Source organism: Macaca mulatta, chromosome 1 (assembly GCF_049350105.2).
Source record: "Macaca mulatta isolate MMU2019108-1 chromosome 1, T2T-MMU8v2.0, whole genome shotgun sequence".
Lineage (NCBI taxonomy): Eukaryota > Metazoa > Chordata > Mammalia > Primates > Cercopithecidae > Macaca > Macaca mulatta.
In genome coordinates this window covers 105,296,577-105,320,006 of record NC_133406.1, presented here as the reverse complement: position 1 = coordinate 105,320,006, position 23,430 = coordinate 105,296,577, and the positions used below count along the sequence as shown (strand labels likewise).

Below are 23,430 nucleotides of genomic sequence, written 5' to 3'. Positions count from 1 at the left end.
TTTTCTAACTCAGAAAACGGGCACTATGTGTGGAACCTGGTCCTTAGTTACGCCGTGTACTGCTGGCTGCCAATTCTTGGAGAGTCCGCCTTCTAAATACCCTGTGGATTAAGTACCTTCCTCTCCAGCCTCACCGCCAGTTACTTCCTTATTGCTGCCTTTGGGTTACTGCATCCTGCCTTGCCGCCCTAGCTGGCTTCCTGTCTTCAACTCTCCCGTCCTGTCCATCCATCAGGTAGTTGTCAGAGAATCCTTCTAAAATACTATACGGTACAAACCTGGTCTGCTTACATTCCGTCAATGTACTGCAGGGTCTGATACGATCGCCTAAGTTTGGAAGGCAATGCCCTTCATCATCTGGCCCTGAAACTCTTTCCTCTCCCACACCGACACAGAACCAAACTGCTTTCTTGGTTTTAAATCTTTGCCTATGAACCTTGGGCTTTTCTTCTCTTCTTTGCCTGGCAAACTCCTACTCATCCTTCATGACCACATCCCCCAAATCAAGCCTCTTTTCTGCAGCCCTTTCTTCATTCTCTTCCTATTTAACTGTTTTTCTCACTAGAAATAAAGCTTCTCCAGGGAATGACCCTGTATTTTTCATCTGATATCTTCAGCACCTGAACTCAAGCTTGCACATTGTAGGTAGTAAATAAATGTGAGTTGAATGTCCAAGGTTTCCAAATGCACTTGTGTCATGTCTGAATCTTATGTAATATTTATGTATGTAATCTAGCTTGAATCGTCTTGGTATATAGCTCATAATTCATACAATCAGGCTGACCCTGTACCTCTGCCCAGGCCTCTACCTCCTGTGTAGCTGTACCTTCTCCTATCTGCCCCAATGCTCTGAAACTATCTCTAATGCCTATTCACCCTCTCCCATACTTCCCATAAGAATCCACCTTAACCCAATTGTCTCAGCAAGATTTGGAAAGCAAGCTGGCTAATTCTTATAAGTTGTGGTGATATGGTTGCTAGGAGGAGGGGGTGTTTCTCACCAATCCAAACCAATCTCTGTTACAGTCCTGGACAAAGGGAAGAAGAAATAATTTTATCATTCATATTTTATTACCATAGTTTTCCTGTCTTCTATCTAAGAGTAGCATGCAAGATCTTGTAAAATGCTTTATTGGAACCCAGAAATGCTGTACTTAAAACTTCCAAAACAGAGACAGCTAAAGCTTTCTTTCATAAGCAACAACTGTCTTCTCCATCCCCACCTCATTGGAACTGACATGATGAAAGATTTGAAAGTTTCATAATTTCACTCAGTGAAGCTCAGTAGTACTTTTAGTATTGGTTATACAACATTTGTTTAATAAATGCAATGAACAAAGCTATACCGGAATTAGATATTGAAACAGAAAAGGTGGTTTTACAGTCCCTGCCCTTCTTACTACCCTGGTCAAAAAAGTATTTTCACCTCCTGCGCTTTCCTTCCCGTGTGCTTGTGGTCAGTTCTTTCTTCTCAGGCTTTCTCATTCTGACGCTGAGATAGTTCTGTTCACTTAGCTTAACTTGGGACAGTGACACAAGGTTTGTTCTGTATTTTCTTTTCCACCCCACCCCCGCCCTAATCCTCAGTTCCCTTCCTAGGACCATTTTCTACACCTAGCATTAAGGGGGCTCATCATTATATACCTGGAGGTGGTCCAGTTCTGATAGACTCCCCTGGAAGATTCAATTCTACCCCACCCTCATGATTTCTGGTAAATTCCACTACGGCTAATGTTCTAGGAAGACAGCCTTATCTCTGGGCTCAGATGGGGACACCTCCCTTAGTCTATCCTGGACTACCCTGCTATTTCTCAGCCATTCTTTCATTGGTCCCACTGAATTTCCTAGATCCTCAGCAGTTCCCACACTCCGTATGGCCCTGCCTCAACTATTAACTCTACTTATCCATTTATTTAGGAACAATTATTTTCTTTTTTTCCTTCTAAACTGGGTAATTTATAATAGGAGCAATTTTTATATGTTTAAAGGATTCCCATCCCTGGCCTGTATTGTTGCTTTGCTGTGAGGGAATGGTTGGGACAGAAAAAGTGTTTGTGTAGCTCTGAAACTTCAATTCCAAGGAATGTAGCTACTCACTGGGACTTCCCTGCAGGCACTTGATGATCACAGGCCTTTCCCTTCCACTGGAGACCAAGGAAAAATCAAGAGTTGGGTAAGGGATCTGGGCTCTGAGTTCTATGTTTCCTGCTGCTTGTGGAGAGGCCTAAAGAGGATGATGGGGTTGCAAATCCAGAGAAAGGTTCAGAGATGCTGCTGCCACTGCTCTTATTACCCCCATGGGATGGGAGTCATTTGTCTTGAGGGTCCTTGCTCCATTTAAATTTATGGTCCTCCCAGTCCCTTGTTGAGCTTGGAACGCTTTTCTTCACAGAGAAATATAGTCCTGTGTCCACTGCAAAAAGGAGTACCATCACCAGGCAGAAAGAGACTTGGTACCCAGGTGGAAAGAATGATGAGATGGATGACACTGCCAAATCTGTTAGGAGAAGTGGAGAGATGCGGGAAAAAAAAAAAAAAGTCACTAAGGCAGATATTTGGAACAAACAGTGAGGTCACCAGTAGAGTCTTTGACAACTGCCAAAAGACAAGTGGTAGGAATGGTGGGGAAGTCTAGGGGGAAAGTATTGCTTCCTCCCATTGGTTCCTGATCTTAGTGCTATCTGAGCAGAGGACAGCTCACCAAACACTTAGCAAAGGCTCCTGCTTGTTTGACAGAGATGTGACAGGGAGCATGAGCAAGTTAGGTTGTAAGCTAGGTTTTGTGTGACAGTTAAGAAATTGTCAGACAATGCTATTGTCTAGAAACTGGGACAAATTCGTTGATTTTGTATTTCAATTTTTTAAACTCTTGATTTTGATATATATCCAAACTTAAAAAAAATTACCAGAATAGTATAAAGAAATCTCATATGTCCTTTACCCAGATCCACTCATTGTTTTCATGTTACCCCATTTGCTTTATTCGCTCTCTTTCCCTAACCACTTGGGAGTATTTACTTTCAGTTTACAGTGTCATGAAATTATTTTGGTACAAATTATGGCATTGTAGTGTCAAAATCTCAAAAGGTGGCTGGGCGCGGTGGCTCAAGCCTGTAATCCCAGCACTTTGGGAGGCTGAGACGGGCGGATCACGAGGTCAGGAGATCGATACCATCCTGGCTAACACGGTGAAATCCCCTCTCTACTAAAAAATATTTAAAAACTAGCCGGGCGAGGTGGCGGGCGCCCGTCGTCCCAGCTACTCAGAAGGCTGAGCCAGGAGAATGGCATAAAACCCGGGAGGTGGAGCTTGCAGTGAGCCCAGGTTCAGCCACTGCACTCCAGCCTGGGCGACAGAGTGAGACTCTGTCTCAAAAAAAAAAAAAAAAAAAAAAAAAAAAAATCTCAAAAGGTGTTTTGCTGCCTTTCTACATGCAAATTGTTTACAATTTATGTCTTGGGCTAGTTACAGATAGAAGTTCTGTGAAACTGGAAAGTTCAGGCATACCACTCTAGAGCTATGATTCTGGAGGCTGGTGCTGAAACTAGAGATGTTTTGTGGATGACTGAATTGGGATCATAAGATGTTAGTGCTTGTTCAGCTCTTTTACTTAATGGTTAAATATACAGGCTTTGAAGTCTTTGATGTGACCTTAGGGACAACTTATTTATTTTTGCACCTCAGTTACTTCATCTGTAAAATGGAATAAATATTACCTATCTCATGTTGTGAAGGTCCACTATGATAGTCAAACCAGGTGCATGTAAAGAATGATTTAGCACAGAGTCTAGCACACTGAAAGGTGCCCAATAAATGTCAGCTTATTTTTGTTACAGCAGAAGAAACTGGGGTTCAGAGAGACTAAGTGGTTCACCTCTGGTCAGATGGTTAATTAGCTGCAGAGCCGGAACCCAGGTTCTAGGCTCTTTCTGTGAGGGAATGAGGGGCTCCTGCCAGTTTGGATCATGGCTAAAAGGCTTGGATAAGAAGGAGGCCAGTATGATAGGAACATATGACATCGTGGGTGTGATTAGGGTAAGGAAAGACAGAGGTATGTATTGGGGAGGAGATGTGGCTTCTGTTCCTGCCATCACACTGCAGAGTGAATGACACCTCTTAGCTACCCCAAAAGAATGGACTGAAAGAGAGCTGCAAACCTACCCTGCAATCAGGGACTTTCGGGGACCTCCTGCTGATCACCGGGGCGAACCCGCACATGAAGAAGTGCGTGTAAGAATTGGGAATCTCCTCCCAACTCAACTTCCCTGGGCATTCCAGGGTGTCACATGTCTCACCTTGAGTGATGGTGATGTTCACAGTCTCTGAAGATACATTTTTACTCCCAATAAGTCCCCTGCAGAAGTAGGAGCCGCTGTCTTTGAGTGTGGCTTTTGGAATGTAGAAGTCAGAATTCTGATGAAAATACTTCCTGCCTTTGCCATTCTGTAAATACGTGACCTTATGCAGAAGAGTGTTCTTCCAGCTGTGACACCTCAGGTGAATAGATTCTTCCTCCTTGAACACCCACCGAGGGGCCTGGAGCAATAGCCAGCCTGAAAGACACAGAGACACCCCAGGCCCAGGAGGCCTCAGCTCTCAGTGCAGAGCTTTGTGAAGGGGCCACGTACCATCCAGATCCTGGGACATAAGGGAAAGCCAGATTGGGAGTCAACCCCGCATAGCTCCCTTTGGGGAAGAGCTGATGAGGCCCTGCAAGAGAACTGAAGTCATACCAAGACCTTTGTCTAATGGGGAAGAGGGACACACACACACACATATGATCAACACATAGGGTTAGAGCAGGGGGACTAAGCAATGAGGTAAGTGAGAAGCAACAAAGGGCATATCTGCAGGATCCTTAAGTGCTAGACTTAGATTTGCTGTGGCAGGTGACAAGGAGTCACAGTAAGTTCTAGATCAGAGTAAAACTTGCATTTGAAAATGATGATTTTGTTGCCCTATTAGAGAAAAGGTAGATTTCAGAAGGAACAGGCAATCGAAGGAATATTGAAAGACTCTTGTGTCAGTCAGGAATAAGGTGACGATGGCCACGGAGTGGCTGCAGAAATTGTGAAGGAGAACTCAATGTAAACATCAGGAAGGGGAAGGGCATGACTGGTAGTGCTCAGTGTGGCAATTGGTGGTTTCTGAGGTGTCATGGGGCCTCGATGAGACCAACTTTATTACTGAGCATGGCCTTCAAGAGAGGAAATTCTCATATCGCCAGAGCTTATTCTCACAATCATGTCACCAAGTAATCAGACTTCACAGAGAGAGAACATGAAGTCATGGTCGGGAAAGGGCCTGAATAATTAAAAAATAATGATATTGTAGATAAATATTATAATGGCATAAGAAAATATTCATGAGACAACGTTAAGTTAAAAAAGCATAATACTTAAAAAAATTTTAGAAGTATTATGCACAGAAAAAAAGAAGGGTATGCACTTACATGTTAATAGGGGCTTTCTCTGAAGAAGTGGGACCGAAGGACATTTTAAATTTTTCCTGTTTTCTTTTATGTATTTTTGAAATTGACCCCAAATGGCTTTTGTAATAAGAACAAAATAAAATTTACTATAATTTTATTTTTTAAACCTACATTCTCAGGTTGAATTACTATAACTTTAAAAATCTACTACCTGATGCTAAACAAAATTGGTAGGACGTGTGTTGGTCATGATTCTCGATTTGCCAAACAGAAAGTAATCTGTATTACCTATTAAGATATATCGTTTATCAAAAGAAGCCTTGTGCCTATCTATCCACTTACTTTTTCAGCAGAGAGATGAAACATTATTAGCATAAAGTCATGGTTAGTATATAGTCTGGTGGCCTTTGGAGGAACATTCTTGTTCCAATCTGTCCTGTCATGGACTCAGTGAATGTCCATATGTATATTCCTTCAAGTGATATTTCATCAAGCACTCACTATGTATGACACACTGCAGACTGGAGATACCCAGATGACTGGACATATAGTTCTCAGCCTCAAAGAATCTAAGTCTAGACATAGAAACATAAATATTCAGAAATAATCACAATACCATATAATGAGTGCTACAATAGGCTAAGAATAAAGGACTGCAGGGCCGACTAGATTGGAATAAAGACATTCTGCCTGAAAGAAGTAAAAAATGCAGGCCAGGCGCGGTGGCTCATGTCTGTAATCCTAGTACTTTGGGAGGCCAAGGCGGGCAGATCTCGAGGTCAGGAGATCCAGACCATCCTGGCTGACACGGTGAAACCCCGTCTCTACTAAAAATACAAAAAATTAGCCGGGTGTGGTGGCACGTGCCTGTAGTCCTGGTACTTGGGAGGCTGAGGCAGGAGAATCGCTTGAACCTGGGAGGTGGAGGTTGCAGTGAGCCAAGATTGCGCCACTGCACTCCAGCCTGGGTGACAGACAGAAACCATCTCAAAAAAAAAAAAAGAAGTAAAAAATGCTCCTCAGAGGAGGCCATAAGTGAAATGGGTCCTAAAGGATGCTCAGAAGTTTACCTGGTGAAGCTAATTCTCATGATCACAGTTTAATATAGACTTGATTGGCTAGAGTTCTAAAGCCAGTTTCTAGAGCCAAGTTCAAGGCAAACTAGTAACTCCTAGACTTGATTTTTCTATGGCTTTCTCTTGGTAATTCCCCATTTTATTTGGCTGTAGGTGGACATCTCTTACCTAGCTAGAAATGGACATTCCTTCTTGTAGCTCTGGAGAGCGAAACCATGTCAGTTGAGTGGTACTGTCAGAGGTCAAAGAGCCACAAAAATCAGTTTCAGAGGCCCAATTCCATGGAGCTTTCTTGCAGATCCACCTCTTTATGCCCTTCTTCCCCCAAGGCTTGTTCCACCCATAAACATTGTATGAATGGAACAGCCATGGAAGTAGAGTTTGGTTTGCAGGGCGACACTGCAGGGACCAGGCTATGTGGTAAGATTGTAGGGACACCAGGAAAGACCCCTGCCTTCGAAGTGTTTCTCCTGCCTGTGTCTGATGTCTATATTCTGTTAATAGTACACAAGCACTTTCATCTCATGATTAATGTGCAGACTGAACATGTATCTGCCTCTATCGGAAGAGATATCACATTACCAAATTTATACTTAAGTATAGGTTTGAGTATAGCATTGATGAGGAGAGAGAAAGATACGATGCTAGGCCACTAGGATTGCTTTGGGAGGTTGCTTAGGGCATTACATGTCTGAGAGTGAGAAGGAGATTGAGGTCCTAACACCAAATTCATAAATTTATTCAATAAATATTATTGGCCAGGTGCGGTGGCTCACGCCTGTAATCCCAGCACGTTGGGAGGCCAAGGCAGGTGAATCACTTGAGGTCAGGAGTTTGAGACCAGACTGATCAACATAATGAAACTCTGTCTCTATTAAAAATACAAAAATTAGCTGGATGTGGTGGTGGGCGCCTGTAATCTCAGCTACTCGGGAGGCTGAGGCAGGAAAATCACTAGAACCCGGGAGGCAGAAGTTGCAGTGAGCTGAGATTGTGCCATTGCACTCCAGCCTGGGTGACAGAATGAGACTCTGTCTCAAAAACTAAAATAAAAAAAAAAATGAAAATAAATAAATAAATATTATTGAGCATCTATGCCAAGGCCTAACCTTCACATGACACATTCACATTGTATGCATTCCATATGGTGCTTCCTGAAATTGTGCAGCGCAGCAGTCCTATATCTATTGTCTCACAGGCTTTGACATTTTGCCCAAGACCTACTTAGAGCTAGGACTACAACCCTGATACCATTCAGTGGGACCACAGATCATCTCATCTTAGCTTTTATCTCTAAGAATATCATCTCTGGCTCTTCCCAAGTATTTCAGCACCCTTTGTTTCACCCTTTATTGGTGATTTTCCTCTTTCCCTTCATCAACTCACCGATATGGACTTCCAGCTGCACCGGGTCACTGAGTGTGGAGAGGCTTGTCTGGCACCTGTACTCTCCACTGTTGTTGACTCTGGCAGCAGCAATGAAGTAGCTCGAGGTCTGGCTTGAGATGAGGCTCTCATTGTGAAACCACCGTGTGGAATTGTCCTCAGGGGAGTAGGCTCCCTGGCACTTCAGAGTCACACTGTCCTTCTCGAGCACCCTGTACCATTGAGGCTCCAGGAACACCACAGCCTTTGGGAGATCTTCTGAGGAGCCAAGAGAATATGGGGTGAGGACAGGGAGAGGAGCAGGCTCTACACTGCCATTCCCAGGGAGCCTCAAAGCTAGAATGAGCTCATTGCAAACCCATGCTTGGTGACTCAGTCTTAGAGCATCTTGGCCCCATTTTTGGCCTGTTCAGTATCTTGAGAAAAACTGGCCAGAGAAGCATAGGGCCAAGTTCTGCTGTATTGGAGGAACTATCCCTGCTAACCCCACGTCAGCATTTTCCCATTCAGCAAGCATTTCCCAATATCTTATTGCCACAATATCATATGTCCCCATACGTGCCCCACTGGGTCAATCCAAGACCATGAAGCTGACTTACCAGCCCGCATGCCAGCTGAAACTGCAAGAAAAAAGAGTAAATCAAATATTGAGTAGAGGCAGAGATCAGAGTGATTAGAATGTAGAGTGAGTTTAAAACTCCCCTGCCCTTCCCTGCCCCAGGAGCCCAATGTTCCCAAGAATCAGGATGTTTCTAGTGGAAACCTTCTTGCTACCTGCTCTCTGGTCTCCAGTGTTCATGCCTCTTGCACCACTGTCAACTCAAATCCCTATTTTCAACACTACTCCCTTACCCCTTGCTCCCTGTGCAAACTCACAAATTAAGCGTACAGGTTGAATTTCCCTGAACCAAGCCACAGAAACAGCCTCAACCCATATCCCCGCAAGAAAGAGTAAAAATTAAAAGTCATAGAGGAGAACACTGGAATGTCAAACTGAAAGAGACAGACCTTAGGGACCATCTAGTCCAAGCTCTTCGGTTCCACATAGTGATTCTGAGACCCAGAGGGATGAAGTGACTGGCCTCACTCATGAGTATGCCCGAATTGGAACCAGCATTCTCCTCATTTCTAGCCCTATCTTGGCTTGTCCTAGGAGCTCAATCCATGGCTATAGATGTAGTGAGGGGTCCCATCCCTTGGTGGGAGTCTCATCCCTAGCCCGAAAAGGGGTCTCTGCTGAACCCAAGGCATCTCGAACTTCTCCCTCAACCAGGGAGACCCTGACTTACCTAGAAGTAGCAGAGCAGTTGGGAGGAGCAGCTGCCACATGATGCCACGCTGGAGTGGACAAGTCACCACAGATATCCGGAGCCCTAAAGGGACCAAGCTGACTAGACAGGAGGAAGTAAACAGCCTTTCCCCAGCCTCTCCACCCATCTCTGTCACCCACCAGGTTCCTTTTCTTGAAACTTCATCTGACTTCTCAATCGGAAGGCTGGCAAGGGAGTCCCACCATAGAACAGGAACAGGAAGGAAAGAGCCTGGAGGCGAAGTGGGTGGGTCTGCCCCCTTTACTCCTCAGAGGTCTGCAGCTGAGCATTTGAGGGCACACGCAGAATCTACCGGAGAGTGCCCTCAGCCATCCCAGGATGCTTGCCCCCATCTCCTGGGTTTGGATCCACCCAGCACCAAGAATGGGACAGCAAGACCCTGGGGATGAGATTCAAGGTGGGAGGAGCATTCTCTGAGGGCTTCCTTCATTTCACCTCAGAACTTCTCACTCTCCTGCCTGACCCAGACTCATTTCTCTCCAGCCGAGGCCCTGCCTGCACACAGAAAGTAGTCCTTTCAAATCTTCTAGTCTCTGCCTCAATATTATCTCCACCCAGAGTTTCTTTCAAAATTCAAAATTCAAAAATCTATATGCTCCTGGGATATGTAATCCACAGGAGCTACTGACTTTTTAGTGTGATTTAGTCATTAGATTTCCAGGTTAGAAGAAACCCAGGTAAGGGAGAGAAACGGGCCCTGGAAGAACGAGTCACCGGTGAAAGGCTGAAAAGATCACAGAAAAGGTGGGGGTGGGGAGGGGCGAGGACAGGAACTCTTTACCTTCCTCGTGCTTCCCGTGTGCTTCCCGTGTTACCCGGTTCTGCAGATTTAGCTCAGGTCCCTCGGGGCCACTGGATCTGGGCTGGTCTGTCAGCCTAGTAGCCGGGGCTCCAGGGCTCCTTACCAGAAAAGGTGGAGGAGGGTGGCCAGGAAGTGGGAGGGTTGTTAACCTCTTCTCTCCAGATTCTCCCCCGTACTCCCATGTTGTTGACTCTCACAATGGTCTAGGTCCCAGGCAGAAAAACCAGATGACTCTGCTTGATAGTGCCACTCCCCCAGTGGACTCCTGGACATCTGGGACAGGTCTCACCTGGCTTAGAAAAGCCCAGGAGGCGAGCAGCAGGCCCGTGTGGGCACCTGATGCTTGTTAGGGGTGGAGTGGAGGCAGGGGCTGACACAGGTGGTCACAGACCTTTGCTTTAAATGAATGCTCTTTCTACTCCAGAGTGACATTAAAACCACTACTCAGGTTTTGTTTTTATTTGTGTGTTTCATTTGGCTCCTGGGTAGAGTTAATTGATCCTCCCATTGCCATCCATGTACCCACCCCTCCCTGCACAGAGTCTTGTAGCAGCCCCTCCTCCACAGGCCCTTTGATTGGACAATGGAAACGAACCCAGGCAGCCATTCCAGTTCTCCCTCTCAAGTGACTCATCTACGCCTTGCAAAATCCAGACAGGTATCTGGAAACTTAAGTTCCTTGCTGTAGCACTTGAGATGCTTATCTGGGAAACCTAAAGCAGAAACAATGCCTTCAGGGCTAAGGATGGTCTCTGAGGCAAAAGGTAGATATCCCTCAATTCTTTCTTCTTTTCAGATATCCAAGTGGCTTTCTGCCACGTGACTTCTGATGCAAGGCCTTCACTTTGTTTTCCTTCTTTGAGGTCTTACTTTCTTATCTGACTTCTCTTTTCTCTGTGGCTCTCCAATGGAGGGAGGAATTCTTAGCTGCCAAAAGGGTGGGCTAGATAGGAAGAAGAGGAGAGAGCACGGGAGAAGTGAAAGGGACCGCAACAGAATGGGAAGCTTTCAGGGGGTTTTCATTGAGTGGTTGTTGAACAATTCTCAAATTGAGTGTTGTTGGAGTTGTAAGGGTTAATTTTACAGTAATGGATAAAATGCAAAATTTTGGCCTATGGTGGCTTATTGTAATCCCAGCACTCTGGAAGGCCAAGGTGAGGTGGAAGGATTGCTTGAGGCCAGGAATTTGAGACCAGCCTAGGCAACATAGCAAGACCCCATCTCTACTAATATAGTAATAATAATAATAGCCAGATGAGGTGGTGCATGCCTGTAGTCCCAGCTACGCAGGAGGCTGAGGCAGGAGGATTGCTTGAGCCCCGGAGTTAGAGGCTACAGTGAGTTATGTTCACGGTACTGCACTCCAGTCTGGGCAACAGAGTGAGACCCTGACTCTTGGGGGGAAAAAAAAAGCAAAATTTTTACAAAAGAGCAGATGGTCTTAGGATATCATATACTGAAGTGTTTGTCTTCATGTTTGCTTTTCTTTCTTCTCCTTCCCTTTTTCTTCTCTCCCCTCTTCTTCTCTCCTTTTCTTATTGGAAGGCCAGGCACAGCAGAAGTTTCTGACTATGGAGGTCAGTTGATTGTCATCCCCTAGGACTTACAGTTTCTTAGGGGGAGAACATCAGATAAGTATTTGGAGTGCTGGAGGGACTGTGACAGTATTTATGAAATGCTGTGTATGCACAAAGAAGACAGTGGCTAATTCTATCCGAGGGAGGAGTGTACATGGAAGAGAGAACACTTTAATTAGATTGCAAAAGATTCAGCAGGAAGATTTTTGAGGGAAATAGGCATTCCAGGCAAAAGGAGCAGCATGAGCAAAGACTTGGAGTGAAATAGGCTGTCGTGTTTGCAGAGCTGGTTGTAGTTCCACAAGTGTAGTTGGGTGTAGTTCCACAAGTATAGTGAGTACTACAAAGGAGAAGCACAGGTTCCAAAAGGATTAAGATGTCTGGGTCTCACATGAGTCTGGGTGAAATCCCAACTCCACCACTTATTTAACCTTCCAGCCCTCAGTTTCCTTATCTGTAAAGTGAGGCTAACAATAATGGCACTCATGGCTTAAATGAGATAATGCAGATAAAATTGTTGGTTCCATATTTGGTACCACATCTGCTGATTACTATTGTAAGTACAAGATGGCAGGCTGAGACCTTCCTCAATTTTCTAAATTAGGTTGTGACCCCCACCCCCACCCCCACCTCAACTCCTTTAAGAGCTGTGCTTCTCCTTTGTAAACTCATTGCATTTGTGGACTGAAAGCTCTTGGAGAGCAGGGAACCTATTCACCTTGTTTACCCCTGTAGCCTCGACATTTAGCACAAGGGCAGGCACATACTAGGCACTCAATTAGTATTTATCAGGAAGAGTTTTGTATGTCAGGATGAACAGTACATATTGTATTCTAAAAGCTAATGGGAACTAATACAAAGGCTTTAAACTGGGGAGTCACAGGATCTGTTTTATATTTTATGAAAACTACTCTGATAGTAGTCCAAGGAATGAGTTAGAGGGGAGAGAGATGAAAGGTGGAGGGAAAGTTGGAAGATTATTTCAACAATCTAGTTGAGACAAAAGCCATTCTGTTTAAAAAGTGGATATGCAATGGAAGCGTCTAGGAGAAAAGTTGGGAAGGAAGGATAGACAAGACTTGGTGAGTGATTGGCTGAGGGGTGATGAAGAGGGAGAGGTCTGGGTGATGCTTGGATTTCTAATTTGGGTGATAAAGAGGATGGCAGTACCTTTCATGGACAAAAGAAAAATGGAAAGATGAGCAGGCTTTGGGAGGGAGAGACAATAATCTTAGCTTTTGATGTTATTGAGTTTGAGGTAGCTGTGAAAGTTTCAGGTGAAGATTTCAAGTAGGCAGTGAGACATATGGCCCTGGAACTAAGAAACGGGCCTTTACAAAAGACACAATTTAGCAGACACCAACATGGTTGAGGTTTCAAACCTCTGACAAAAACCTTTGGGCCCTCTCCCAAGAAAGGATGCAAATATACACATTATGTTTCCTTTAATTTAAGAAGCTCTATTTGAACCCATCCAGAGATCCTAGGTTAAGATAAAGTAAGGATAAGAGCTCTCAAACTATAAGAGTATTGAGAGAGAATTAAAGGGAAACAGTGAGGGAAAGGAAGGAGGAATTGAGAGGGAGAGGAGAAGAGGAGAGAGTCAGTGACAGAAACTTGGCATGCAAATATTTTTGAACTGTTCACAGGAAAAATAGCTGACAGAGGAGTTTGGATAGGAGGGGCTGAAGAGGAGGAATAAGGAAGTTTAGTGGGAACAGATCTTCAAGGAGGGAGTAGTCAACAGTAACAGTATTAATGTTGTAGAAAAGAATTCAAACAAGAGTTTGACTGAAATATGGCAATCAAGGAACTATTAATGACCTTTGCCTGAACAATTTCAGGGGCTGGGGCTGAGAAACAGAAGTTTGACAGCTTTTGGTTGAAGACGGAGTAGGAGTGAAAAAGTGTTTAGTGAAGTACTTCTCTTCAGAATCTCCATTATAAAGGAATAGCGCATATATCACCTGGCTGCTCAGGATCACCTCCTCCTCCCCATCTTACTAGGATGTCATTCTCCCCTGGAGAAGCCCCACTGTGAGTACCTAATAGAAAGCAGTGATTACCTTCTACTACAGAAAGCCAAGGCTCCAGATCTTCCTTTTCCCCACTTCAGGGCACTATTAAGGACTAAATTGTGTCTCTCCCAGTTCATATGTTGAGGTCCACATGTGGAACCCCCTGTACCTCAGGATGTGACTACGTGTGGATATAGAGCCTTTAAAGAGGTTATTAAGTTAAAATAAAATCATTAGGTAGGCTCTAGTCCAATATGACTGGTGTCCTAAAAGTTGGGACACAGACACATACAGGGAGAAGATGGACACCTACAAGCCAAGGAGAGAGGCCTCAGCAGAAACCAACCCTATGGACTCAAAGGGGGAACAACAGACACACTGGGGTCTACTTGAGGGTGGAGAGTAGGAAGAGGGAGAGGATCAGAAAAAATAACTATTGAGTACTAGGCTTAGTACCTGGGCGATGAAATAATGTGTACAACAAACCCCCATGATAGGAGTTTACCTGTGTAGCAAACCTGCACATATACCCCTAAATCTAAAATAAAAGTTAAAAAAAAAAACAACCCAAAACTAAAAGAAACCAACCCTGTCAACACCTTGATCTTGGACTTCCAGCCTCAAGAACTGTAAGAAAATACATGTTTGTTGTTTAAGCCACCCAGTCTGTGGTACTTTGTTATAAAAGTGCTAGCTAACTGATATAGGCAAATAGAGGACAAGCATATGACTAAGGTTTGGCCCATTAGAGTCTCTTCTGAGATGAATCCTGAATAAATGACACTTGTTTACTCATAAGGGAGATTCACTTCTAGGAGAGGGAGATGGTTGGGTCCCAGTCATCACAGCAGTGGGATGGGCTGACCTCCTCTGGTTTCCATCCAATAAATTTCTTTCCTCTACTTCAAAGATCTGGATTCTGATAAAGTTGCTTACAACCTAGAGCCCTAAGTGATACAATAAGAAAGGAGAAGTGGAGGATGGTAACTAGACAGAGCTGATTCATCAAGACAGGGGAATTGCAATAGAGAAAGAGTAATTCATGCAGAGCTGGCTGAGCCAGAGACTGGAGTTTTATTGTTACTCAAATCAGTCTCCCGGAGCATTCAGGGAGCAGAGTTTTTTTTGTTTGTTTTTTGTTTTGTTTTGTTTTTTTGAGACGGAGTCTCGCTCTGTCACCTGGGTCTCAGCTCACTGCAAGCTCCGCCTCCCGGGTTTATGCCATTCTCCCGCCTCAGCCTCCTGAGTAGCTGGGACTACAGGCGCCTGCCACCTCGCCCGGTTAGTTTTTTGTACTTTTTAGTAGAGACGGAGTTTCACCGTGTTAGCCAGGATGGCCTCGGTCTCCTGACCTCATGATCTGCCCATCTCGGCCTCCCAAAGTGCTGGGATTACAGGCTTGAGCCACTGCGCCTGGCCCAGGGAGCAGAGTTTTTAAGGACAACTTGGTTGGTCGAGGGGAAGCCAGTGAGCCAGGAGTGTTGACTGGTCAGGGATGAAATCACAGGGAGTTGAAGCTGTCTTCTTGTTCTCAGTCAGTTCCTTGGTGGGCACCACAAGATCAGATGAGCCAGTTTATTGATCTGGGTGGTGCCAGCTGATGCATCAAGTGCAGGGTCTGCAAAATATCTCAAGCACTAATCTTAGCAGCAGTTCAGAGAGGGTCAGAATCTTGTAGCCTCCAGCTGCATGATTCCTAAACCATAATTTCCAATCTTGTGGCTAATGTTAGTCCTACAAAGACAATCTAGTCTTCAGAAAAAAAGGAGGTCTGCCCTGGGAAAGGGCTGTTATCATCTTTGCTTTAAACCACAAACTATAAATTAAGTTTTTCCCAAAGTTAGTTCAGCCTATGCCCAAGAATGAGCAAAGACAGCTTGGAGGTTAGAAGCAAGATGGAGTCAGTTAAGTTAGATCTCTCTCACTGTCTCAGACACAATTCTGCAAAGGCAGTTTCAAGAGTATGGGAGTTTTTGTTTTCTTTTAAGTGAAAGATTGAGCCTGACTATAGGTCTTTGGGAAGAAACCAGCAGGATGGGAGAAGTTGGATGCCCAACAGGGATGGAATACCTAGAGAAGCAAGTGTGGGTCCTGAGGTGATGGGAATGGGACATGCACAGGGAGTTGGCTGGGAACTGGATATGGATTACTTCTTGCTCTGAGCTGAAGGCAGGAGCTGAGGGGGTACATATGCAAATCCATTTTCAGATGTTGAGTGACCATCCATATCTGCTGGTCCTGATTTTCTTGGTTAAGGTGGAGTCAAAGACAGTTGTCAAGAAACAGTGGGTAACAGTTGTGATTGGGGGTTTGAGAACACCAGAGTTGAGAATGGCCATTGTGGTGCATGGGAGAAGGAGTCGACTGTTTGTATGTACAAGAATTACCAAGAATTCCAAACAATTGTAAGGATTACCAAGCAATGCCAAGGGCGCAGCTGAGGTGGGTCGCTATGGATTTGTAGCTGGATCAGTCTTCAGTGCTGGTAACATTTCTCCAATTGTACTCCATGCCAATTGCTGTCTGATTCACCTGCTGAAAACAGTCCTGAGCAGGAGTGGAGGGGGGTTCTACAACCTGTAGTACCTCCAAAGCAGCTCAACCAGATTGAGGAAATGCTAGAATGAAGGTATGTGGGCCTTCATCCAAGACAGGGAGTCAGGAAGACTGTGAGAAAGGTAGGCTGGCCTGGCAGTCTTTGGTATAGTCCTGAAGTTGAATTCCAGTTACCTATTGCTGTAACTGTAGAAAAAACAAACTCAGTTCCTCCCACTATGCTCTCACAACACACTTCTGACAATAGATATGTGGGGATTTCTCTCCACTGGCAAGCAAGCAAGCAATTCAGCACTGGGCACCAACTGGGTGTCTTCTAATCCAGTGGTCCCCATCATCTTTGGTACCAGGGATTGGCTTCATGGAAGACAATTTTTCCATAGACAGAGGTAGGGGGGTGGGGGATGGTTTCAGGATGATTCAAGTGCATTACATTTATTGTGCACTTCATTTCTATTATTATTACAGTGTAGTATTTAATGAAGTAATTATACAACTCACCGTAATGTAGAATCAGGGGGAGCCCTGAGCTTATTTTCTTGCAACTAGACAGTCCCATCTAGGGTGATGGGAGACAATGCCAGATCATCAGGCATTAGATTCTCATAAGGAGAACCAACCTAGGTCCTTTGCATGCGAAGTTCACAATAGGGTTCATGCTCCTATGATAATTTAATGCCACAGCTGATCTGACAGGAGGAGGAGCTCAGGCGGTGATGTGAGCCATGGTGATCGACTGTAAATACAGGTGAAGCTTTGCTCCTCACCCACCACTCACCTCCTACTGTGCAGCCCAGTTCCTAAGAGGTCACTGACAACTCCAGGTCTGGGGATTTGGACCTCTGCTCCAATTCAATTGAATTCCAACACTATCTAACTGGAAATAGCATCAGGTCACACAAGTGAAGGACTCAGTCTCACAAGACACTTCTGATACTACAGGGTGAAGCCCCAGGTTGTTTTACTCGTGCTTTTGACCAACCAGTTATAAATGGGGGTTCCCACCACACCCATCTTGGGTTCAATTAATTTGCTAGAGCGGCTCTCAGTACTCAGGGAAACAGTTACATTTATCAGTTTGTGATAATATTACGAAGGACACAGATAAAGAGTAAATAGGGCAAGACATGTGGGAAGGGGCTTGGAGCTTCCATGCCCTCTGGTGCACTACTCTCCAAGAACTTCCATGTGTTCAACTATCTGGAAGATCTCCAAACCCTGTCGTTTTGGGTTTTTATGGGAGCTTTATTACTTAGGAATGATTGATTAAATCACTGGCTATTGGTGATCAATTCAGCCTTCAGCCCCTCTCCACTTCCCAGAGGAAGTTTGGAGGGTGGAGCTAAAAGCCCCAATCCTCTGACCTTGCCATGATCTTTCTTGTGCTCAGCCCCTGTCATGAAGCTACCTAAGAGCTGCCAGCCATCAGTTACCTCATTAGCACACCAAAAGACATCACTTTGGATATTCTAAGGATTTTAGGAGTTGTATGCCAGGAAAAAGGATGAAGACTGTATAAAGGACCCTTTTCATAACTAACTCCATCTTAGAAAAAGACTCCATTTTATATTTCATGGGGCCAACAAGAATAAGATGTTCTAAGAAACAAAAATGATAAAGACTGCATCCAACCAAATAAGGCCACAAAAAAGCACACTCTTCCAACTTTCAGTTCTTATCATGGGACTCCATAACTAAAAGAGAAGGCCTTCAGCAGTTTGAAATGGCTATCTTAGCTGACACTGTCTTGCAGTCACTCATGATAATAATTTGACATCTTTCACTGAAGGCTCTGCCACCTCAGACTCTTCCTTGCAAGACCAAAGGGTAGCCAGGCCCAGACAAGGACTCCTTCAGTCTTCTTAGATCCTCATCAACTGGTTTGATAACCCTTTCTCCTGTCTCTTTTTCCTCTTGATGCTAAATAGTACTTAGTTTGTTGTGGAATGTTTAACCTATAACATTTATGTAAACGTTATAGGTAGAGGGGAGTGCCATATTTGGGAGAGAGGGTCTCTCTCTTTCTCTCCCACTGGATGTGAACAAGGACTCATTTTGTCCTAAGGTCTTGCTGGCAGCTATCATTAAGAATTTATAACATTAGAGGGCGTGCCCAAGACGGCCGAATTGGAACAGCTCCAGCCTCCAGCTCCCAGCATGAGCGACACAGAAGATGGGTGCTTTCTGCATTTTCAACTGAGGTACCGGGTTCATCTCACTGGGGCATGTTGGACAGTTGGTGCTGGTCCATGGGTGCAGCCCGACCAGCCAGAGCTGAAGCAGGGCAAGGCATCACCTCACCTGGGAAGTGCAATGGGGAAGGGAATTCCTTTTCCTAGCCAAAGGAAATTGAGACACACAACACCTGGAAAATCAGGTAACTCCCACCCTAATCCTGCACTTTACCAAGGGTCTCAGCAAATGGCATACTAGGAGATTATATCCCACACCTGGCCCAGAGGGTCCACGCCCACAGAGCCTCCCTCATTGCTAGCACAGAAGTATGAGATCTAACTGCAAGGTGGCAGTGAGGCTGGGGGAGGGGCACACGCCATTGCTGAGGCTTAAGTAGGTAAACAAAGCTGCGGGGAAGCTCAAATTGGGTGGAGCCCACCACAGCTCAAGGAGGTCTGCCTTCCTCTCTAGACTCCTCCTCTGTGGACAGGGCATAGCTAAACAAAAAGCAGCAGAAACCTCAGCAGAGGTAAATGCCCCATCTGACAGCTAAAGGATTATAAATCATGTTGCTATAAAGACACATGCACACATATGTTATGGGAAGGGGAGTGGGGAGGGATAGCATTAGGAGATATACCTAATGTAAATGACGAGTTAATGGGTGCAGCACACCAACATGGCACATGTATACATGTGTAACAAACCTGCATGTTGTGCACATGTACCCTAGAATTTAAAGTATAATAAAAATAATAATAATAATAATAAAAGACTTTGTAACATTTAGGAAGCTATACAGCTTCTCTTTCTGCTGTATTCTAACCATCAGAAGTTATAAGCCCACCCAGATTCAAGGGTAGAGGATGTAGGCCTCATCTCTTGATGGAGAGAGTGTCAAAGAATTTGCAGCCATGTTTTAATGCTGCCACAACTAGCTACTCTAATACACTTTAAAGATTTCACAATTCTTTGGTGTTGTGGTGATTAGAGTAAAATCCTTAAAAATAGAAAGGCCTGGGGTAAGGGGAGACTTTAAGATCTAGGGAAGGGCAGATTTTTTATCCTATTCTAAGAACGATCACAGGAAGAAGGGAGGTAGTTGGTACTAACTAGAAAGAAGCAAGTCAGACAGACATTATCCATTCATCCCCTCTCAGGTCCAAGAGTTTGCTTACAATTATAAACAGCAAGAAGACTGTATTTCATGATGCTATCTTAGCTCAGGGCTACAGAGCAATGCTATTGTATGTAGGAAAGGATTTCTTGAACTTGAATCCATAGTAGGTTCTGAGTTTTTTCCAACTCAAAAATTGCTATGACTCAGTTAACTCAACAAATAGAATGTGATGTACTAGCTTGATATCTATCCCTCTCCCTCCCTTCTAATATAACCTTGATTCTATTCAGGAATCACCCTCATATGCAGAGGTGGATCTTGACTGATCTAAGCAACACAGGGCATAGCGTTTCCTTGGCTTTTATTGGTTAATGGGGGAAGAGTGAACTTTGTCCTAAATAGGGCCAATCTGGTAGAGGGGAGTGCCATGTTTGGGAGAGATGATCTCTCTCTCCCAACGGACATGAACAAGGGCTCATTTTGTCCTAGGTTCTGCTGGCAAAACCTAAGATTTTGAAGGCAGCCAGTCTGAGGTCAATGCCAAAAAGCTAAGAAGGGCAGAGTGGAGGGATAGAACATGGTCTTGGTGACATCACTGAGCTTCTAATGCAGCCAACCCAAATTTCTTACAATTTCAAGTAAATTTCCTTGCTATTTAAGCCAATTTAAGTCATGGCTTGTTACCTTCATCCAAAGGCATCCTAATGAATACCTTGGTATTTACTGAGTACCTACTAAAAGGATAAGAAACTCTCTTTCTGGAAGAAGCTAATAATGAAACTGACATTTAATGAAGAAGAAAGAAATGCTGGCCTGGAGGCCAGGAGCTCTAGACCTAGCTATCTCACCCAGGGTGACCACCAATTAAATTATCTAGATCTCAGTCTCTACAATCATGAAATGAGAAAGTGGACTGTAGACTGTATGTTTGCTAAGATCTCCTCTGGCTAAACTATTGTATGTCCTAATGTCAACTAGAGGAAATATGATTCCCCCACTTTTTTTTTTTGGTAAGCATCAGTGGTCCACAAAGAAACTAACAATTGATACCAACAGAGAGGCAAAAAATAACTATAACTTTGTTTTTTTTTCAGACAAAGCCTCACTCTGTTGCCAAGGCTGGAGTGCAGTGGCACAATCTTGGCTCACTGCAATCTCTGCCTCCCAGGTACAAGTGATTCTCATGCCTTAGCCTCCCAGGTAGCTGGGATTACAGGCATATGCCCCCATGCCCAGCTAATTTTTGTATTTTTAGTAGAGACGGGTTTTCGCCATGTTGACTAGACTGGTCTCGAACTCCTGACCTCAGGTGATCCACCCATCTGGCCTCCCAAAGTGCTGGGATTACAGGTGTGAGCCACTGTGCCTGGCCAAAAAGGAATATATTTGCCTTTTAAGAAAATATTCTACTTGCTTTCTTTTTTAGAGATGAGGTCTCACTGTGTCGGCCAGGCAGGATTAAAAAACTCCTGGGCTCAAGCAGTCCTTCTGCCTCCGCCTCCTGAGTAGCCAGTACTACTGCCTGGCTTCTACTTGCTTATTTTAATATTAATAACAAAATATAGTAAGCTCTGAGCTTTAAATACAATAGATATCAAAATTATTTAATAAAAAATATTCATGGTCCCTGCATTGTGGCTCATACCTATAATCCCAGTACTTTGGGAGGCTGAGGCAGGAGCATTGCTTGAAGCCAGGAGTTCAACACCAGTCTGGGCAACATGACAAAACCCCACCTCTTAAAAAAATTCAAAATAAGCCAGGCCTGGTGCTACATACCTGTGGTTCCAGCTACTTGGGAGGCTGAGGCGGGAGGATCACTTGAGCCTGGGAAGCAGAGGTTGCAGTGAGCTGTGATCGTGCTACTGCACTCGAGCCTAGGCAACAGAGTGAGACTCTGTCTCAAAACAAAACAAAACAAAATATTCACCATTATGTGTCTAGTGAAATGAAGAAAAGAAATAGGAAAGGAAACTGTCAATATAAAAGAAAAGGGAGGAGAACAGGCAGAGTTAGAGACATAAAGACACAAAATGGGATGGAAGGTAGAGGAAAACCAGTGAGGGAAAACTCAGAAAGACACAGTTACCGGGACAGTAAAAAACAAAACAAAAAACCCACAAAAAACTGAGAGAGACACCCAAGTTTACAAATATGGTGTCTTAAAAACAGATGGAAAATGCATGCAGAGCAAGGCATCTACTGAGAGGTCTGGAAACAGACACACCTTGAGATACATAATACAAAGGCAGTCATGGGACAAGGAGAGAACACTTTCACAAAACCTGGAAGAGATAGACAACAAGGGAAAAACTACATGGGATTGAAATCGATTTTGTGGGATAACCTTAAGCTGCACCTGTTTACTTTGGCTGTGGTTATTAAAATAATATGACCTGTTGACATACAAGAACTTTCCAAAATTTTATGCTATAGCCAAGGGTGAGTTTTAAATGCCCTGCCCTATGTTATCTCACATTAGAACATGCTGAGACATCCCTCAGACTTGCACATTTTTAAAGTTTCAAAAAGAGAGTGATGGCGATGTGTTATGGGAATGATACTGGTCAAGGAGGAAGGAAATCTCAGTTTTGGTTTCAGTCTGACAGGGGTCAGTCATCAAGCCACTTCTCTTCCCTAAACTTGTTTCCTCATTGCAAAGTGAGGCAATTGTCCATCTTAAATATTCTCTAATTCTGAATGTTGCCTTCCAGAGGTGATTTCTAGATATTGCAGAATGTAGTAGCCTTTGCCTTCTAAAAATCCTAATGAAGGCAGCTCTTGGGAGCCAAAAGGATTTTCTAGCAGAACTAGCAAATTATACTTCTAAGAGTTAAAAGTTAGTTATAAAAACTAAACTCATGCTTCTGCTCATGTGCAAAATCTTCAGAATCTACCAGAACAACAAAAGGTAACACCAAAAAGTTTTGGAGAAAGAAGTGGAAATACTGTTTTGTTTTGTTCTGTTTTCATCCGTGCCATCCCATTGAAGAAGAGAGAAAGGTTGGCAACATCACTGGGAGTATGAGCCGAACTCAGAACCATCCCTAGAAACTCAGTCTTTGTCGCTTTCGCCAATATTTTGTTATTGTGATTTTAAGCACTTTTTTGTTGGAAAACACACACATGATCTATATATGTTCTTGTTGCAAATGAGTGAAACAATTCAGAAGTAAATAAAATAAAAGTGAGATTTAATGACACTCTCCCCCAATTTCACTCCCTTCCTCAGAGGTAACCCCTTAGAAGCTTGTAGTACATCTTTCCAGAACTTTCCCCATATACTCATATTCATATAAGCACATATCCACCTATACATATTATATTTTGTTCATTTTTGTTGTTATTGTTAGCATATTACATAATGCATCTTATTCTGCAACTTGCTTTTTTATAATAATTCCACATACACATAAACACACAACTGCAAACTCCACTCAATATTTTTCACATTTCACATTAAATGGGAGGAGAAATGCTTAAAAAAAAAAGTATTTGAGGGTGTGTGGAAAGGAAAAAATGGTATTACTTTGACTTTCTTTTATTCCTAAAAGATTCGGGTCATTTTGGCCACCAAAACAGGAACTTTCTCCTGTATGGGCAGTTGCCTACTACACGGCCATTTCTTCCTTTCTTCTTTGCTAACAGAACTTGATTTTGTTTAGCAATATTGTGATCATGAGCTGTAGAGAAGGCTAGACCTTTTCCAGCATCAGTGTGTGCACTTTCAATTAGTCTAAACCAGTGGTTCTCAGATTTGAGCTACATCAGAGCCATTTGGAGGGCTTGTTAAAAATACAACTTGGTGGGTTCTACTCTACCCTCAGAGTTTCTGATTCCTGTGGAGCTTGAGAATGTGCATTTCTAACAAGTTTTCAGGTAATGCTGATCTTGGTACAAGGACCACACTTTGAGAACTGCTGTTCTACGCCAGTTATGGTGTTCTATTGCCTTGCC

At 43.9% G+C, this 23,430-nt stretch overlaps 1 protein-coding gene across 10 annotated transcripts; it reads right to left on the bottom strand.

The window, feature by feature from the left end:
• Positions 1-1,052: 1,052 nt before the first annotated feature.
• FCGR3 (Fc gamma receptor III) lies at positions 1,053-10,460 on the bottom strand. Of its 10 annotated transcripts, none has more exons than XM_077997116.1 (7): positions 10,007-10,460; positions 9,345-9,604; positions 9,184-9,267; positions 8,494-8,514; positions 7,895-8,152; positions 4,297-4,554; positions 1,053-2,497 (listed from the first exon to the last, which is right to left on the bottom strand). In XM_077997116.1, the coding sequence occupies exons 2-7, from the start codon at positions 9,367-9,369 to the stop codon at positions 2,310-2,312; spliced, it is 834 nt and encodes a 277-aa protein (XP_077853242.1). In that variant the 5' UTR covers positions 9,370-9,604; positions 10,007-10,460; the 3' UTR covers positions 1,053-2,309.
• Positions 10,461-23,430: the final 12,970 nt, after the last annotated feature.

Coding starts and splice junctions, on each gene's coding strand:
- FCGR3 (XM_077997116.1), bottom strand. CDS start 9,369: ATGAAGTTTCAAGAAAAGGAACCTG. Junction 9,268..9,344: donor GTTTCAAGAAAAGGAACCTG/GTGGGTGACAGA, acceptor TGGTCCCTTTAG/GGCTCCGGATATCTGTGGTG. Junction 4,555..7,894: donor GCAGCTGGAAGTCCATATCG/GTGAGTTGATGA, acceptor TGTGTCTTTCAG/GCTGGCTATTGCTCCAGGCC.